Here is a 19,838-nt window from a genome sequence, read left to right as displayed (position 1 = left end):
CGTACATCGGCCTTGTCAGTAATCCGAGCCGCAAGGTTAGCATGCCGTGCTGCGGGAGAGCACTAGACGTCATTTTGACGCCTAAAAGGTTGGTTTGTTGGTTTTCAGAGTTTAACGTCAAAAAGCGAACTCGGGCTACGAGGGATGTACGCCATGTATGGCAAACTGTAGAATTTTTTTCACATATCTGGGGTTCATTAATGTGTACCGACATATCGCACGCTCATAGACACCTAAATGGAAAAGAATGCAGGCAGTCCACAGGCAGCAGCAAAAGACAAACCTTGACAAATACACCTATTTGTGGCTATAGCATGGTGGTCGAAGACCCAAAAAGCAATCGGCCTCGCCATCACTCAGCACCGGCCCGCAGCAGGCGCCAGGACTGCAGCTACAGATCTTCAAGGCAGGGGTTTCTAGCCACCATAGCAGGGGTTCCTGGAATGAGTTCTTTGAACCGGGCCACCTGCCCTCGCTCGCGTAATGGCAGCGGAGCACTTAGCTCACGCTGATTGATGCGACTCTGTAGAAAGGGGCAGCGACATAAAGAGAAGACAAGACGATAGGGCAGGCGCTGTCCTGTCATCCATGTCTTGTGCTAGCTATTCTTTTGCACTGCTCCTTGCAACAATGAATCACTAAGTAGCCCGCACCAACCTATTGATCAACACCACTCTGGTCTGGCTTACCAGTAAGTATCACTCCAGGAACTTGTCTCCTTTCTCTTTCCAGGGCCCGGTTTGAAACCAGCTCTACACAAGTGCGCATTCTGCTTCGTATGTACAGTGTGCACTCGCACAAGGAAGGATGCATAGATTTTTTTCTGGTGCAAGGTGAGCGATTTCGAAGGCAGCCTAGATAATATAAATATGTGCGTGCATAGACTTCTCCGCAGATAAACTGTTGCTAAGAAGGCATCAACATATATATGCCCAGTCTCTCTGAGCAGTCCCATCACAGTTTCGGTCTCGCTTTTTTATCTGAGCTTAGCTTACCACTGCGCGCTTATGATGGCTCAATCAGTCGCAGCCACTCGATGGAAACATACAGGTGCCAGATATCTAGTTGAGCAGTTTTGGATGCTGATTGGCATGCTGCTGTTTTTCTCTATCCCCTTCTCTCCTGCGTGGCTGAACAGTTGTGTTAGTTTCCAGAAGCATGGGTTCGTTGGTACAGTGCTGTGCAAAAGTGGAGTGATTACGCCATTAGATAAAACTGCGTGCCAGCGTTTCCAGACGGCATAGCAGTTTTTACGATTTTCATATGGCAACATCATGATGTTCAGAGTACTTTTGTCGGGCATGTAGTTTCATATAGAAAATCAACAATCGCAGTGAATCGCGTGATCCATTTTCGCGCATCACAGTACCTTCCCTCACAGTGCGTATAAACGGTTCTTGTCACATGCATTTGCCATTAGTGCAGCAAAGCCTCTTCGACAAAGCGGCAATGGTCCAGCCCTACTGCCTTCAGTTCTTTAATGGCTTATACTCTCGGCCATGACCCTGTCTGTCGCCAGAAACTTCTTTGCGAGATTCAGTCAGTGGGATAGTGGCGTTTCCCCCCCCCTCCCTGAGCAAATGTGATGTCGGGACGACGTCACATCTGGTTATGAAATTCCATGAACAAAATTTCTGGAGTCCTCCACTATGGAGTCTCTCATAGCCTAGGTCGCTTTAGGACGTTAAAACCCACAAACCAAACCATTCCATGAATGCCACACAGCTCAGCATGCACAAGCAGACGCAGTAAAGCCGGAATATGGTTTCGAAAAAGAAAAACAAAAAAAAAAACAAAATGGCTTTCCTTATTGCACTATGGTGGTCTAAAGTGCCCCCTAGAATTTAAATCTGCTGCAGTGCTGTCTCAATGTTAAAAACTCTCTGCAAAGTTCTCATCTACATTGAGTGCTTCACTGATTTAAAGTTTTGAATTTTCTTTAGAGGTTATTCAGCAATTCTTTTTTTAAGCTTATTCAATTTCTGGCCCCTTGAAGCTTGAATTCATGGTGTTTACTGTATTAGACTAGGAAAATAATTGACAGCAATTTGAAACCAATTTCAGCAATATGGTCTTATTACACAAGACAAGTTTTTTTGCTGACATGCAATACAGGTAGTGCCAGCCTAAGAAGCTTGGAAGAATCAATACCTGGCAAAATCAAATTTCCATGCAAACTTCATGTTTTGACTACTTAGGGTGCCTGTGCTGTTGACAGATAAGATTGACACAAGAGCACACAGTCTCCTGGGATAGACAGCTTTTATTTCAGAGACCTGCCTGAGGCAACTTTGAGACGCTACAGGTGGTAGGAGGGACAGAAAGACGGCATTTACTTGGTTGACAAGGGCTTGGCTACTAACTCAAGAGAACCACAACACCTGCTGGCAGCAAGGAAGCAAAGGGACAGCTGCCAAGAGAGACTGATGCTCCTTGGTGTAACACTGCTGGCATGCTGTCCTCTGCTGGCAGTGGGCAGAGCTTTAGCCCCTCGACTTCATGTACTTGATCAGGTCGACCACACGGTTGCTGTAGCCGTACTCGTTGTCATACCTGGAACAGAAGCAGCCATCAGACACAGGTATGCAGGACATAGTAATGTGCAAACAGCTAGAACAAAGTGGGAAAAAAAAGACGAGCCAAGTTTCAAACAAAGCAAAAAGTTGCGCACAATACAGGCAGCCGCTAGAATGCTAGTCTGACAAAACGTCCCCTACTGCAACCTTTGATAAATGCAAACACATAGCGCTACGTCAAGAAACCACTTTTAGGTTCAGAAGATAAAGAAATAACTGATAACTTGCACTAAAACTGCTATACTCAGTTTGATATATTTACATCCCTTGAAAAGCTGCAAGGAATTTCAATTTCTAAACAAGTTCCAATTAATTTCCCAAAGAGGTCTCCAAATTAATTTAGAGAAGTTGGGATTCTTCAGCATGAGCTGGCATCTCGCAACACAGTTGCTCGCATTCCACCTTTATCGAAACGCAACTGCAGTTTCAATGGAGGCGAAACACAGAAGGCATATATATGCAGCAAGAAGCCTGACCAAATCAGTATCCATCCGTCATACTCTTTCTTCACTCATGTAGGCTGCACGAGTACTCAAAAGAGGTCTGCCCTCATGCCTTGGCACAAAGGCAGTGTGACTTACCATGCAATAAGCTTGACAAAGGTCTTGTTCAGGGAGATGCCAGCCTTGGCATCAAAGATGCTGCTGTGCGCATCCCCAACAAAGTCTGTCGACACCACCTGCAAATGGTCCACACACACACAACTTTTAGAATAGCTACCGGAGGGTATCCAATTGGGTTATGACAAGTTTATGAGCCATAGCTGGGAAGGTAGCTGCAATGCAGACTGCAGTGGAGAGGCACAAGCTCATTATTATAACCAGGAATGCACTGAAACTTGTAAACATAAGCTTGCTCAGCACTACATTCTGGATAACCATCAAACCTGAAGACAAGAAGTACTGCTGTGCTGGCTCCCAGGGACGTAACTAGCGTAGACAACCTGCCCCCTCGTTACAGCAAGCCGGACCAGTGTTAGCAGCTAATAATACTAGGGGCCAGAAGTACCATATTTACACAATCGTAAGTCAACCCTTTTTCTATAATATTAAAATTCAAAGTTGGGGCGTCAGCTTACAATCGAAACCAAAGCATGGCACTTAACAAGAGCAAGACATAAACCATATCAGGGAGAGTACAGCAAATTTGTTTGCTTTATTGCTTAAAGTGCTACATTCAGTTACTGTGCGTGCTTCTCGGGAAGAATTTTCTTTTTTAAATTTTACTACGCAGCACAAACTGTAGCTGCAGGAGTGTCTATAGTTTACGGAACAGCCGCTGTTAGAATCGCGGCAACGCTCCCTTTTTGTATGTCAGTGACATCTGGTCACGTGACACAACGGCACTTCCAGGGAGTGTCTATGGTTGATGGAAGAGCCAATATTGATCATTCCTTCTCACTTTTGACTCTACGACCGACTACATGCTTCGTCACAAGCTCTTCAGTCCAAAAAGCACTCAGAGCTTGTTCCGTGCAATGTTCAAGGAGGCGGCTATCATTTATTCCGAAGCAACAAATGCGCTGTGGGCCGTAAGTTCAAAGCTCAAACGGGTTTCGCAGGAGTGGTGGTGACAGCAAGACAATTTTCAACTGATGCCAAGTGAAGAAGCTTCCAAGAGATACAGTTGGTATTCTATCCAAAGCTGGAGGCCAAACTTGCTGCGTATATCATACACGACTTGAAGTGAAGACTAGTTGTACAGCCAGGCAATAAATTTTCGTTGTCAGGAGCATCCACCGTGGTATGTCCCCCCCCCCCCCAGTTATGCGATTTGGGGGGTCGACTTACAGTCATGTAAATATGGTAGGTCAGCATAAAGCACACATAAAATGTTCGCCCTTGACTCAAACTAGCACCAATAACCAAGGATGCACGCATCTGTTTTGTTACCTTAGACAGCACCCAGCACCAGACTGAGCAGAATTAAGCAGGGCAATGACTTCAGATGGTTCCATGTCTACTCCGACCATGTGCGCTTACCTCGTCCTCTGTGTATCCCAGGATGCCCTTCCAGTGGTCGCTGAGGGCGGCAGCCTTGACGCAGGCCTTAATCTCGTCGTAGGTGGCCTCCTTGGCCAGGCGGCAGGTCAGGTCCACCACAGATACGTCCGGAGTTGGCACACGGAAGGCCATGCCAGTCAGCTTGCCGTTCAGCTCAGGAATCACCTTGCCCACTGCCTTTGCGGCACCCGTTGAAGCGGGGATGATGTTCTGGGCCGCTCCACGGCCATCACGCCATGCCTGCATAGCATTGCACGGGCAACCACGGTCAATCCCTTCTCACAGCAACGCATAGAGGAACTACAACAGACTCTGCCGCATCCATTCTAAAGGCTTTTCTGCACTGCTATGCTTGCCTTCTCTCTGAATTCTGTTCGTTAGCCCATGGGTAGGACATGTCCCACCGAAGTATACTGCTACCCCAAGGGATCACTGGTCGTTTGCTCTCTTGCACAAGTCTATGTAGCTGTTTTCAGCTAGGATGCATCTAAAATTACCCCTCAGATGCGGCCTTCAATGAATGAGGGGCCCACACTATGAAATGTGGACCGAAGCACTTGCCTTGTGGCTGGGGCCATCCACAGTCTTCTGGGTGGCAGTGGTGGCGTGGACAGTCGACATGAGGCCTTCAACAATGCCAAAGTTGTCGTTGATCACCTTGGCCAGGGGGGCCAGGCAGTTGGTGGTGCAGGAGGCATTACTCACAATCTTCATGCTGGGGTCATACGCGGTGTGGTTCACACCCATCACAAACATGGGTGCATCTGCTGATGGGGCAGAGATAACCACCTGCAAGTATTTCCCGTCCACAGAAAGCTCATCAAAAAGAAGAAAAAATTTGGACATCTGCAAGCACCACATTGCCTTCTTGCCATTACATACTTCTTTTTTAAGTCAAATTCTTGAAATCGTGCTGCCAAGCTAATAAAATTACCAATGCAATTCCACCTATCATCACACAGCAACCAAAGTCTCTGATAAATGCAGTCGTTTAAAGCCTTTATTCTAAGACTGATCAAATTGCTCAGTTAACCACAAACATTACTCATCCACACTGTGCTATCTACATTGTTCCGTAATAAACATCAATGTGCCAGTACCAGCCAGTGCTGGTACTGAACAATGAACTCCATTTTTTCTTTTTGAGCATATTCACAGACATGTCTCCGCACACAAATGTTCAAATTATTTGGCTTGTCATGTACACAATTTCAAAAGCACTGCAGTCCTACAAAATATCCCTGAAGACCTCCTAGGCACAAGGCAAAAGGTGCTGTGAGCCAAGAAATTGCAACATGTTTTTATCAATTGTACAAAGCCTCTGCCGGGATTTTGGCGAGAAGCTTCTCATGGACTCACCCGCTTGGCACCACCGTCAATGTGCTGCTGGGCCTTCTCAATGGTAGTGAAGACACCAGTGGACTCCACCACAAACTCTGCACCAACCTTACCCCACGGGATGCTGGCAGGCTTCATTCTGTACACAACAGGATGGCCTGGTTAGCACCACTAGCTAGACAAGTGTTACTAACACAAATGTCCGCAGAACAGCGTAGAACTACACCACCTGAACATTCGTCATCTTTAGCCAACACAGGTGGGAACAAAAGAATACAGCACCAGCATTTTCTTAACTATGAGGTACCTGCTATTATCACCAATAGCAAAGGCCATACTAGTTTAACTTGCCTACACATAGCTCCCACTATCTGGAGGTAGCGTTCTGGCACCACATTATTTTCTGAAGATTACTACCAGTAATCTAGACAGCTGTCATGAGAAGTTAAATGTTACAGACATTGGAAGTAATTACAACTAGAGACCCTTCCACAAGGAGGGGCAGAGTTCCAACAAAGACCTGGAATGACATCACTGCTTGCGACACAATGAAACAGACAGATGACAGACACTGCGAGTGAGATAGAATGTGGCCAGTTTTGCAACACTAAGTGTCTGCATGGGGGCATTGAACCCATCCGTGAGAGATCCTGGCAACGCATCCTGTTTGCAAATCAGTTGGCAAGAAAGCAGGCTGCCGGCAGAAGTGCAGAGGGAAGAAAAAAAAAACGCTTCCATTGACTGCCTGCTAGGTTTAAACTTAGCAGGAGGGAGGAAGGTTCAAGCCATCAAACGGCCTTGGAAGCGGAAGCATTGCAGCTTTGCCAGAAGTCAGAACAAAAACACTGCCGGCGCTTGTGGAACAGTGCCAGCACAGCAGCCGCGCCCTCTAGACACTCATGGCTCCTGGAGCCCGACCAACTTCTAATGGGGGAAGGGACAGCTTTGTCTTGTCAGAACTGGTGCTCCCAAAATTGGGCCCCCATACCAAACCAAGAATGGGATGGACATGTTTTGTGGCCTTGCAATACAGAGCAGATACCAATGTGCACTCTTCAAATACGACTTTTCAGTGGCAACCTGCCGGTCATTAAAGCTTCTTTGAAGCTCAGACAGAATGCACAAGTAACCAAGCCTTGATGCTCAGAAAACCAAGCACAATGCATTCAGAGCAGGCAGATATCTGTTGCTGAAGGCTGTGCTTTGAAGCACTAGGTTTTGTGAAATGTGCTCATTGCTTTTCCAATGAGTTACCCTGTCACAAGGGTGAAGAAGTTTCCATGGAGGTTGATTCTTTGCCACATACACTACCTGAGCTTCCAAAAAAACCAGCGATAGCACATGAATTCATGCTCAAAGCATCACTGCATGCGACAGCATGCCTGGCTACCCACCCATGCACCCACAATAACAGAACTTAAGGGCGCTACAGATTCATACTAAGAGGGGTGAAATGCGACAATGGCACTCACTCCTGAAAGACGTGGATCTTGTGGCCATTGACCACAAGCATGCCTCCCTCCTCATGAACATCACCATTGTAGCGGCCATGGGTCGAGTCGTACTTGAACATGTACACCTGCAACCAGAAGAACTCAAGTATAAGCTCAAGTTGTACAGCTGAAAAGCATCTACCTTTTCCTCCTTGAAATACTCCCCGCACTCGCGAAAAATATTAAGGCCATGGTGAGGAACACTGTCTTATTCGACAAGAGCTGATGTAACTGTCCCGCTAGTTGCAACCACTAATGATGATAATGACATGAAAAACATGAAAAAAAAAAAAAAGCATTGAAACTTGGGACAGGACTCACCATGTACTTGACATCAATGAATGGATCATTGATGGCCACGACATCAACGCCCTTGCTGAGGGCAGCACGCAGTACAAGACGGCCAATGCGGCCAAACCTATCATGAAAGAATCAGTGGCTGTTAACTTTTCAGGCATGCGATGGTGAACATTAACGCTATGCACCGAGCACTCCGATCTTACAGCAAGAACTACCTTACCCAATAAGTCTTACGAGAAAAATGTCAAACCAAATGAAACCCTTATTCCATGTTGCAACAGACTCCTTTCCCTTGCAATGCCGCACAAGCATATGGCATGCAATTTTTTTTTATGTGGGGGCTACTGAGGTAAGCAGAGAGGAAAAGTGCGGTAAAAAAGGTAAAACAAGCTAGAAAGGATTTTATTGAAAATTGTGGACTACAGATTGAAGTGGCCACCACTGATGCACTGCACGAAAAATATCAAGCAGGCTTGCGACCTCAATGTGATATCAAATTACAATTCACAGTGGCGGGCAGCTTAATATAGACCAAATTCTGAGTTCAAGCTTCTGTGGTGGTGTACACCGGAAACAAATGTATGCTGACTTTATACTCAAAAGTAATAGTAAATGTTTCGTAAGTACTACTTTTTCGTTAGGTAACGCTCAAAACGATCTCCAAGTATATCCGTGACTGAATGTCTCGAGCACCTCTGATAAAGGTCTGAACCAGTTAGAAGAAGAAAAAAAAAAATGAATGGACGCGTACGATGACGTAAGCCCGCATCGATCCAGACAGAATCGGAGGAGGCGGAGCGGCTCCCGCCGCTACCAAGCCAGACGACGACTGCTTATAGTTGTACCAGTAAATAAACAAAAAATAGCAGCGGGCGGGTATGGGGACCGCGCACAATACACACCCCGCTCTCCAAAGGCTGTTCTGGACAAAGCGCATGCAAACTATCGAGGGGCCAGCGGCGCGCTCGCCCAAGTGGCAGATGCCGCGCGCATTGAGAGCTGAACACTAGAGCAGCCATGACAGCTGGCGTAGAGGTCACGTCAATGAGACGCCGGTACCAGTGCGTGCAGGGCAGCGCGAAACGTCAGCCCCGAGCTCCAGTGGGGGAGAAATTGATTCAAGAGGTCGCAACGAGACCGAGAAAATGCGAGAAAAGTGAAAGTCGCAGAGGCAATGCGATAAGCGCGGAAGTGAAGAGCACGTACCCGTTGATGCCAACTTTTGCCATGTCGCTGTTGTCGTTCTCCGAGTTAGTAAACTGGCTGACGAATAAGCTGGAAATAAAAAGTCTCGTAAGCGCGCAGACAGCAAAGACAATGGCAACGGCATATCAAACAATGCACTGACTGGCGGCCGGTTCTCCCCCGACCGCCGGAATCGCTACGATGGGAGACAATAGAACACTGACGGCAGTTATGCAATACCTCTGATCCTAAACCACGGATGAAATTTCGCAGCACGAGACCCAAGTAAATCGCGCACAGCGGCGCACGGTTCGATCCACTCCTAGGCTTCAGGATTTCGCGGCCAGCTTCCGAAACGGTAAATCACAGAAGTACGGTGTAAACGTACGAATGAGCCCAACGGACTAACGTAGAAGCAAGCGCTCGGTTATCGTGTTAGCTGAGCAAGACTATAACTATCAAACGAGGGGCCTGCAGAGCTAGAACACGCTACGTGAACAGACTTCGCTGACGTCCCTGTCAACAGGAGCAGAGCCGTAAGGAGCTACGCTAGAAGAGATTTACGTGCGGCTCGGCACATAGCCTACGGCGGATGTAGTAGCACTTAGGACGGACGACGAGCTAAAATCCTCATGAAAACGCGGTTCTGACCGGCCGTGCTCGGCGACAGAAGAAATCTCTTGGCCCATCCGACAGAACGCAGATGTTCGAAGCGCGAGCGATCGCCGGTAGCTGTGCCACGCGCTCGTAACCGGCCATCATTTGTTGCACCGGGCGTCGCGCGGCCCCGCATCAGAGATGCTACCGATGAACTGTTGCATTTCCGCCATTATTTCACCTCCCTAAACACTTTGCGCACACGAATACAGATGCCAATGCAATAGATAATCGAAGCTACGAAAAGGAAATGCCGACAGCGTCCGCCGGCAGACAGTTTTGCGGTTTTGCATCGTGCCACGCCCGCTAAGTAGAGAGGAACGACGAAAAAACATATACATGTTGGGCCGAAATAAACGTCGCCACCGTTCTAAGAGTCAACAGCGAGGATGAGGCAACAGTACGTGACAATTAAACCAATTAAATCGCCTGCGGAAGAGAAATTATTTGTAACGCCGACTACGCTCTCACCTGACCGCCGACAAGGTCAACTGAATGAACGCGCGGAGCTTCGTTAGTTTTGTTAAGAGCGGTAAATCTCGAACTCAGGCGCTTGTATTTGCAGAAGACGAATATGCATAAAATATATGACAACATAATTACAATTTATTAAACAAAATTATTTTTAAAGGTTTATTTTTTATTTTACATTTGCAAAAAATAAGACTGTACACAAGCCTTTTTTTTGTAGCTATCAGCATCATTATCACATGCCTTTTGTTGTTGTTTTCAGTTTGCGGGCGTCGTCCGCAATCGGCGACCTTCAGCGGTCAGGGGCATACTATTTTATTTGGCACTTGCACCGGCACCAGCGGAATCATGTCAGCCCAGACAGCCCCCTCGAAGACAATACCGAAACCTGTGCGGTTTCTGTTCGGTGGTTCTGCCGGGTAAGTCCCGAAAATGACGATGACACGACGAAGCGTTAGTGCCTCGCATGCACCGGATCGCCGGCAGCCGCCTGCAGTAAACCGACACTTCCAGATACCATCGGCCTCCTTGACTTCAAAGCAGTGCAGATGTGTTGGATGTTCGTAGGCTGAACACTCGTGTAGGTAGGCTGCTGTGATTAAACCGAGGACGGCCGAAATGAGCGATCTGGCGGACACAGGCGCATGTAAATCCACATATGTATGTATGTACACGCTGCAGCCGTTGAACCCGTACGCACCGATTGCGACTTGTTGGGAATTTTAAAGCAGTGAATACACCGCACAGACATATGGGCGCATGTTCTGTTGGTACACCCATACGTAGCTGTGAGTAGTATGCCTGCCGAATGCCCACGGTCAGACGCACATATGCGACGGGCTTTCTCAATCCGCTGGAAATTATATGACGCATATTTACGCGCTTAACTCGTTTCCTGCAGTTCACAGTGCATGCGTGCATATGTAGCTGTTAACAAAGAGCAGCGAATTTTAACAGCCTTACGATGGTTGGTATACGTGTGAAGCCGAACCCGTGCTACACAACGTATATACAGAAACATCTCCATTACATCACTGACACTATATAAGCTGCGGAGCAAGAATGCGAGATAAATTCTCAGTGTCTGGTTCGACAGTTGCGTACATATATGCTAGCTGTATCACTGTATTGTTGTGTGTGATGCCAGCATTTACTTTCATTTGTTTTGTTAAGTTAACGTTTTACTATATCGAATATGAAAGCGCACACATGTACGCATATCCGTACCAGGTCCAGCGGCCGTTATAGCCCCAATAGATGTATGCTTGCCCAAAGTATACTCAGGCTATTCTGTATCATATGTTGCTTGAGCAGGAAGGCAGAGATGTGTTCCTCGTATGAAAGTATACTGCGGGGTGAGCTAGGATAGGTGTACACAGCAAAATCAAAATGGCAGCACATAACATGTAAGCAAACCCATTTGTAGATATACTTAGCATAAAATTACATCTCTAGCCAATAAAACACTGCTGAACCAAATATTGAGTGAAAGCATCTGCGGGTGACCGAGCGTTCTTCTCTTTTTCTTATTCCTCAGCCCACATATAAAGCCCCGCTTTAACCAAGCCGTATGAATGTGCCTTAGTGGCCTGTAGGGGTAACGTGAATGCCAGGGCCCTAGCAGGCTAATTCTGCCATAACCGTCCCATGTGAAACGAGAGACCCAAGTTGGCAGCTCCTGCCAGCCCACACCCTAGTGTCACGTGGGTAAGATGTATGTGGCTACCGCCACAGTACGCTGAAGGCTCGAAACCTAGAGTGGTATTGCTTTCGCAGTAAAAAAAGTGCAAGGTATTGCTCGGGAATTACACACACATAGTTAAAAGAAAGTAGGTATAGAGTGCAGCGACTTGAGCTTACACACAATAATTCTCTTTTTTGTTGGCAGCCGGGGAAACACAATAGGAAGGAGTGGTAAATTGAGCGAATAAATTCCAGCAACTTGCACACATGGCTGCAATAAGAGCACACCACACAGTGTATGTATACATTCGTGGCTAAGATAATACGTAGCCTGGTCCAGCATTCTTAGTGGTAAAATAAGAGGCTTTGCTGCATATGTGCGCAAGTGTACAAGCAGCCCGTGCTTGAACAAGTGTGAAACCTTGCTAAATGTTTTAAATGCACGAGCTGGGTTTAATCGCTGAAGCCTGCCCCATGTTGTTGTGATCGTAACTTTACGTGTGTCATGCATGTTCTGTCAAGCAGTCCCTGAGTGCTGACTATGGCTCTTTGCAGGATGGCAGCCACGTTGTTTGTGCAGCCCCTGGACTTGATCAAGAACCGCATGCAGTTGAGTGGCAAGTATACACCGACAGCTTTGCACACGTAGGAGCCTAGAGCATACGCTTGCAGGTGCAGCAGGCTCATATATGTTAGCTACAGGCATAGTTAGTATCCCAAAGTTTAACATGAATTCATATGCACAGACATGGGTACTTAATGCAGGGGTGTGGCATTTTTGCACTGCTACTAATCAAGGACACAGCAGAGTACAGCAGCCATGCAGTATGCCAAATAATACCTAATTAGCCACTGATTTCATTTCTATAAATTTAGCATGGTAAAAAAAAAAAGGCTGCCTTTTTGTTTTTGTTTTTGTTTTTTCAATTGTAGAAAGTGTGCTGTTATATAATTGTTCAAATGTGGAGTATGAAACAGTTGGCAGAGGAACTGTGCTCTCTCTATACCGTTTGGAAAATTATTTTTGGAAGGGCAATGGATCGATGCAGAGATGTTACCATCTATTTAACAGTGACTCATTAACACTGCACCAAATTTTCTTTCTGCACTGTAAAGAAAATCAGTGAAATACTAAATTCAGAGATATGAAGGCAGGTAAACTGCTGTTTCAATTAAAAAAAAAAAAGGCAAATGCAAACACACTTCACAGGCAGATGTTCCTCACTTCTTTGTGCCTTCAGTGAAAACCAATTTTAATGGACAAAATGAAGTGCACATGGCCGGTAGCAAAAAAAGAAAGAAGTCCCTTTTTTAAATATGAAAATACATTGCCTGCAGCACTGCAAAGGGCAACGTGCTGGCTAACATGCCCAAAATGCCAGGCACCAAGCTGGGCAGCTCTCCCTCAGTCATACTGACATTCTTATTTCAGCTAGAAGAGAATCTCTTGATCAGTATTTTTTGCGGTGTGTGCTGAAGCAATTTTGCATTGGTTTTAGAAATGCAGAACCATGTTAGCATAAGCTCTACAGCTTTACATGTGCTGAGAAAATGGCTGTGATGTGGGGTTTTGTTGAATGTCGTTTTCATGGTGTTGACTGCAGGCGAAGGTGGCAAGTCCAAAGAGCACAAGACAAGCCTGCATGCCATTCGCAGTGTCATCCAGAAAGAAGGAATCCGAGGAATGTACGCCGGGTGAGAAAACATCACTGTCGTTGACACCCATAGTGGCATTCCTTTGGAAAAAAAAAAATAGAGAAAGATTTGGCGTGCTGTGGCGAAATGCGCATGGCATACATGTTGAGCTGGCATAGGACTCCTAAGTCAAAGGGACAAAATCAATGTGTTGTTGCTGTAAGCCTGGTTGATGTTTTGACTGCCTGATTGTTTGGCTGTTTAAGATGGGAAAAACAGTCAGAACCCAACAGTGCCATGCATTTGACGCTTCTAGAAAGAACATGGTAGCTGGCAGTAGCTTCAGTTTGTGGCTTAAGGAGTGTCTTATGCACTGTTATGTCAAAATTTGCCCGATACTTTTTCTGTCTGCCAAAAGTTATTGGTATGCTAGGTCCATGAAGAATCTCAGTTGTCATGCGCTCTGAATGAAAATCATGAAATTGAATTGACTAGTCTTCACTTGTGTATGCAGGTCATGCTGTGCAGTTGTCAGTTGCCACATGCTTGAAGAGCGTATGCAGCTATTGCATTCTTTGCAGATTTAGTAAGCTGTAAGTTTGTAAATGGTGATGATAACTGTACTTAAGACACAGTTCATATATTAATTTAGTAGTGACTGTATAATGCGGCTGAGCATGCTTTGTTAATTAGCAGTAACAAGGTTACATCAAAGCAACCACACTAAAGAGAGTTAAAATATTCCATGTAATGAACTTTCCCATGAATTTATATTGTGCATTATTTGGTTATCACTAGCAAGCTGAACGGTGCATAACAAGATGGGCGTCTATAAGTAGTTAATTGAGAACAACTAAATCACAGTCATGGCAGAAAGCTCAGCGAGTTCTGCAGAAGCTGTCTGCACCAGTGTGTAGGATCTAGTTGAGTCACTGAATATATTAAAAAAAAGCATGTTCCAGCAGTATTTCAGGTGCGATTATACCATTGACATTTCTCGCAAATTGGTTTTTATCAAAGTCAAAACATAGTTTGTTCCTAGCTCCAGAAGCATGTACTGTGGTGCCATTGTGCAGGCATACAGCTGAAGTGGTAGTGAGCTTGGAATTTCTTTGGGGGAGTACTCTAACCAACCGTTCTGTAGTTTTCTAGTTGGGTAAGACTGGACACATTTTAAGTTGCACTAGTAGATGTAGCTCAGAAGCTTAGGGCAGAAGTGCCTAAAAAAAGAAAGGTAGATTGGTTCGATGGGCAAACTCGTGAGGCTATCAATATAGGCTCTACATTAACGGAACTCTGATATGGCTTGAAGGAGCGTGGTTTATGAGGATTGGAGCATTATGTAGCATTAATTTTTGTCACTAGCTCCGTCTTTTTAGTTTTCATAGAAAGCCATCATCCACAGATCACACGAGGGACCATTAAGTCAATCAGTTGCAGGTGTTGACTGCAAAGTGGTTGCCAGTAATTTTTATCACCATGCTTACATTGTGTTTATGAAAGTGTGAGGAAAATTATATGCCTAATCTCGATGTATGCATTGAAATATTTTACTGGGAGTTTCATCTAAAGGCACAGTTAATGTATTTACCTCTTGCACTCGTTGGAAGACTTAGCCATAGAGGCAAAGTGAGGCCGCCCCTCATGATATTGTATCACTCGCTCTGGCAATCATTTTAAACAAAACCTCCAGCCTGCCTGTGTTACGTATCCAAGCGTGTCTTATCTTTGCATTTCAGTCTCTGCCTCCTCACCACTGCTTGTTGAAGGGACACTCGAAAGGAGGACATACATGAAGCCAGACTGTTTACCCAGACGCCATTGCGCAATCTGGGGAGCTAAAAGATAACAAGTAAAGGCTACAGATAAGGAGCAGGCGTGCTGGCACAAGCAGGCATGATTCATTTATGGGAAGTGATAACACGTCCTTGTAATCAGGGAAGCGTACAAGAAGTATGAAGCAGCGACTTGAAGGGCAGAACGGGAGTGAACCAAGATGTGCAGCAGAATGTTACGCTGTCAAACAGTTCATGGATTATGCGGCCTAGCTTGGCCCACTGGTCAGGAATTCCAGCTGTACTGTCAGGGAAAGCATGTGACAATAGACGACGCGAGAATAAAAGCTTGGCTTTTTTTGTCCTCACAGCTGGTGCCTCGCTGAGATCTCAGTTGTGTGTACATCTGTCGACCTTGTGCTCTCACTTAAACAGCAAGGAATATGAGGGGGCCTTAATGAAAACGTCTGCAACAAATGTGTTTGCAGGCTGTCAGCTGGTCTGTTACGCCAGGCGTCCTACACCACTGTTCGCATGGGAGTGTACACATCACTCTTTGAAACATTCAGGTATGTATTCATTCATTCATTCATTCACAAAATGCACATTCAAAAAGGAAGCACATTTCAACAACTATAAAAGTCCGACACAAAAAATACAAGCAAGTCCAGTGGATGTAAAGCAGAAAATAAAACAATACAGCAAAAAAAAAAAAAAGAAAACGATTATGCAGATGGACTACTATTATATAGGTACGTTATGTTCAAAGTATGTTTTTAGGCTTTCAAGAAAGGCATCTAGAGTATTACATTTTACAATGAAGTCAGGCAGCATGTTCCACTCTTTAATCACTCGACGAAAAAAAGCTGTGTTTAAAACAGTCATTATGAGAAAGCAGCACAGGAATATACATACTATGGCGATGTCTTGATGGCTCATTGTGGTGTATTGCAATATAGTGTGATGTATTAATGAAGAAAGAGATACTACTTCAGCCTTTCTATCTTAGTGCGACATTCTAGTTTTTCGAGGTTGGCATGCGTTGACAGAGTGTGTGCACCTTTTCAGATGAATGCAGGCCTCGGTTACCAAACTCCAGAACATTAGATTCTCGCATCACTCACTTCCTCGCTGAGAGCTGTCACCAGTCAGCCACGTTTGATTGGCGTGACCCAATATGCCAGGGATAGTTTTAATCTGTTTGTGGGAAATGGATTTCAGCTATCCTCCTTTGCTTATTCTTATTCATGCTTATTTAGCATTTTGTCTTGATGTTGGCATTGAGCTGTGCGGTAACTATATAAGATTCTTTTGGAAATAACATCAATTTAAGCGCAATCAAGCGCTTAAAACTCTTGGTTTGAAAACAGCACGATTTCTCATAGAGCGGCGAGTCAAGCTTACAGTACACATTTGCTAACGGTTTAGAAAAGCTGGCGTACTAGATTTTCTACCCTCTTTTTCTCATTGTCTGAGACCATAAAAGAGAATGACCAAAACTAAGGAACTACTAAAACAGCCGAGATTCCACTGCAGCAGCAGTTTATTTCATATAGTCCACTGTTAATGAAGTTATGCATTTCTTCACTGGCCTGCTGAAAAAGTAACTATGTTTTTGACTGGCGTTTCCTCTTGCAGCCGCACGAGCCTAGTAAGTAAGCAGCTTTGTTTAATCATAAGTGCTAACTCACCCTTTGCCTTAAAAGTGTGCCGACTGCATTTGGCAGAGTGCTTGTGATTGGGACCAGTGCTTCATTGATCAGGGAGAAAAACATGCAGCTGGTGCATAGTGTACTATTTTAAAAGAAGACTGCAGTCTTTTTATTGCATGTAGCTATCCAATTAAACATGTTTCATAAAGGTTTTGGATGTCTGGGATTTTCCTTCCTGTAGCTTTCTGCTTAGTTGTTATAGCTAGGAGAAGCTCACCTACTTAACAGAACGGGGGTTAGGTATGCCTTATAATTTGACAATATGAAGATGCTTAGTGCCTAACAGTCGTGAGAGCAGAAGGACCAGTACATGTTTTTGTAACTAGCGCAGTTTTCATCTTTCTCAGGATACCTGTAGCAGGGCTAGTTCTTTTTTTTTTTTAATGAGCCGTCTTTGTCTTTCCACACTGTGATCGCAGTTCCGACGGCAAGCCCCCCGGCTTCCTGATGAAGGCGTCCATCGGAATGGTAGCTGGCGCTGTAGGTGCCTTCTGCGGCACGCCCGCCGAGATCTCTCTTATTCGAATGACTGCTGATGGCAGGTACGCATGATACGTGCTCTCTGTCAGCTTTGAAGTTACAAACCGAACTTATGTCAAAAGCAGATACTGGCTCTGTGTCTTTAGTTTTAAGCTGCTGCACCGTGTGTGTATCTGCAGATTGCCATCGACTAAACCCATTTTTTGTTTCATAGCTAGAACTCATGGTGTGTGTGTCTTGCTATTTTGTAGTTAATAACATTTTGTCAACCAACAATACCGCCTATGATAAGACAATCCCCTTCTTGCTGTCTCAAGGCTGCTTTGCATCAACTTCTGGAATCTTGCTGGAAAAGTGAGGTGAAAATAAGCAAATGGGGTTGAAAATAATGTTTTGTTTCTCTAACTGCCATATGATTTCATAAAAGGCGGTTTAGTGAAACGGTCACTTATTTAATTATTTATCGCCATAAATTTTGAAGACGTATAGACACAAAATTTCCGGTTGCATTTTTCTTGCTAATGATACATTATACTGTTCATGATCATCATGGTATTCGCCTACAGCCGGTAAATAACTTATAAAATGAATTTTTTTTTTTCTCACCTGTTTCGGTTTCAGTTTCAACAGCTGGGCAATGGCTATGATGTCAAAGTTAAGTATAGGTCACGTTAGAGGTTAAAGAACTGCAATATAATCGCTGCTGCTTCATTCAATGTGATTCCTGTTATTTAGGTAAGTCGGCTTTAGTGTTGTAGCAAATGGAAACAATGAATGATTTCTTCATCCTTCACGTGACCTATGTTTAAATTTGCCATCATGGCCTTCGCTTGGCTAGGTACAGTTTTGAAAAGAAATTCGGTTATAAATGATTTAATTTAATGATCATATGCAAATATGTAGTATGTGGTGATCCGCTTAAGGGGGGATGCGGGGCTAAAATCGTGATTTTAAAAGAAAAAACGTGTTTTTTATTTTTTGCTATTTTGGATCCTGCATTTATCAAAGAAGCTTCTCACCAATTTTGGTAGTCATCAGCGCTGTAGAAAATAATAAAATGAATTTTTTTCACGAGGTGGTGGAGCGCGTTCGCTGCAGAAAGCGCCTATGAACGCTGCTTTCAACGCGCGGCCGCAAAGCGGGCAAGAAACCGAACGCGGAGTGGAACGCCACATTAGAAAGTTTGTTTTTTTCGCACTTTCTAGCCAAAGATGACCTGCTATCGAGAGTACAGCGCACAACTAAAAAAAAAAAAAAAAAAAAAAAAAAAAAAAAAAAAAAAAAAAAAAAACACGGAAAGCCTTATTTTGGGCCGGGCAATTGCGGATTGGCTGGAAAACCGAAACTGAAGCTTGGATTGGCCGAAACAAGACAAGTGACCTTCGAACGCTGTTTTTGCGCCAAAAGTAGCCTGGCTAACCAGACTGCTTTAGTAAGTTCGATGCTGCTTGTTATCTTTCTTGCACTTCTGCAAGTTTGTTGCGATCAGTGAGTAGTTGATGGTGGGATAGGAAGATGCCTGCAACAAAGTCTTCGACGCGGAGAAGCTTTGGGAAGCGAAGCAATCGCCACATAGCAGCGTCGAGTTGAAGAGGAGGGCCCTATGTATGCAGCAGGGCACTTTGATTAATTATTTTTGGTCGGAAAATTAAACAGCATGTTCCGAAATGTTTGAACTCATTTTTCTAAGTTCGCACTTTTTGCGAAAACACAACCTTAGGAAAACTATCATTTCCAAACTCTTTCGCTATAAGCAGCTTTCAAGGTGGTTTCTGGACTATATTTTTGTTGGGAACAAGATAAGGCACTTTTTAGATCACTAATTACTCTCCAAGTTAAAAAAATTGAGATATCTTACATACAATGACAACAAAAAAAATGAAGTTTGTTTTCCAAATGCAGAAAGTTTTACAAAAATGCCGTAAAAAGCCCACAATTCTCCTTATCCTGCACGATGAACTATCTAGGAGGTATTCAATCACAAAAAATTAGTATATCTTCATTGTTTTTGAAATGATAGTTTTCCTAAGCTGACACACCTCTTTGTTCAGTATAGCAGCTACAAGTTATTACCTATTTATGCTAGGGCAATGAAATTTAGAATATATGCTAATAAGAGGAAGGTAAGCCACTCCAGAAAATTTTATGAAAATTGGTACAGCCGTTCAAAAGTTCACCCTTTAGCCTAGCATCCCCCCTTAAAGAAAATTCCTTGTGCATAATTAAAAATAAAATAAAATGCACAACCAAAAATATTGTGTGTGTACTCCTTTCAGAAAAAGCTTGCTCCAGTGATGGCCATATTCAGCCATTAATCTTTTAGTGCCAAAATTATGAAACAATATGAAAAAAAAAAAATAAACTGCTTCCATTCCATGCTAGCTAATATGCCCACATTCCAGAGCCAATATCAAGAGTTCTTTAGCATTGCTAAAGTGTGAGAAATTCAGTTAGCATTGATTCATTTTGTGCAGCTAGTCATAGTTGTGTGGTAGACCAAATTGAAAGCTACGAACCAACTCAAAGGCCT

The 19,838-nt window shown here is 44.4% G+C and overlaps 2 protein-coding genes across 3 annotated transcripts in view; one reads left to right on the top strand and one right to left on the bottom strand.

The window, feature by feature from the left end:
* Positions 1-2,245: 2,245 nt before the first annotated feature.
* LOC146195324 (glyceraldehyde-3-phosphate dehydrogenase 2-like) lies at positions 2,246-10,067 on the bottom strand. 2 transcript variants are annotated; one of them, XM_084597764.1, is made up of 9 exons: positions 10,024-10,067; positions 8,917-8,985; positions 7,732-7,828; positions 7,390-7,496; positions 5,939-6,056; positions 5,141-5,368; positions 4,559-4,819; positions 3,158-3,255; positions 2,246-2,553 (listed from the first exon to the last, which is right to left on the bottom strand). In XM_084597764.1, exons 2-9 carry the CDS (start codon positions 8,937-8,939, stop codon positions 2,484-2,486), a joined length of 1,002 nt encoding a protein of 333 aa, XP_084453890.1. In that variant the 5' UTR covers positions 8,940-8,985; positions 10,024-10,067; the 3' UTR covers positions 2,246-2,483. The 2 variants fall into 2 exon arrangements, with proteins under 2 accessions (XP_084453890.1, XP_084453889.1); XM_084597763.1 differs by lacking the exon at positions 10,024-10,067 and adding an exon at positions 9,547-9,599.
* Positions 10,068-10,268: 201 nt separating this feature from the next.
* The window catches only part of LOC146195323 (mitochondrial 2-oxoglutarate/malate carrier protein), a 20,684-nt gene continuing 11,114 nt past the window's right edge, over positions 10,269-19,838 (top strand). Inside the window, exons 1-5 of the mRNA XM_084597759.1 lie at positions 10,269-10,442; positions 12,262-12,323; positions 13,311-13,401; positions 15,605-15,685; positions 17,248-17,370. Coding sequence (XP_084453885.1) covers positions 10,372-10,442; positions 12,262-12,323; positions 13,311-13,401; positions 15,605-15,685; positions 17,248-17,370 — 428 coding nt within the window. The 5' untranslated portion in view covers positions 10,269-10,371. The remainder of the gene's footprint in view (positions 10,443-12,261; positions 12,324-13,310; positions 13,402-15,604; positions 15,686-17,247; positions 17,371-19,838) is intronic.

Source organism: Amblyomma maculatum, chromosome 3, assembly GCF_055883805.1.
Source record: "Amblyomma maculatum isolate TAMU_Amacu chromosome 3, ASM5588380v1, whole genome shotgun sequence".
Classification (NCBI taxonomy): domain Eukaryota; kingdom Metazoa; phylum Arthropoda; class Arachnida; order Ixodida; family Ixodidae; genus Amblyomma; species Amblyomma maculatum.
Note: the sequence above shows the minus strand (reverse complement) of the source record. Positions and strands in the feature narration are given on the sequence as shown.

Coding starts and splice junctions, on each gene's coding strand:
- LOC146195324 (XM_084597763.1), bottom strand. CDS start 9,584: ATGGGCCAAGAGATTTCTTCTGTCGCCGAGCACGGCCG. Junction 8,986..9,546: donor TCTGTCGCCGAGCACGGCCG/GTCAGAACCGCG, acceptor TTTTATTTCCAG/CTTATTCGTCAGCCAGTTTA. Junction 7,497..7,731: donor TCATTGATGTCAAGTACATG/GTGAGTCCTGTC, acceptor TTCTGGTTGCAG/GTGTACATGTTCAAGTACGA.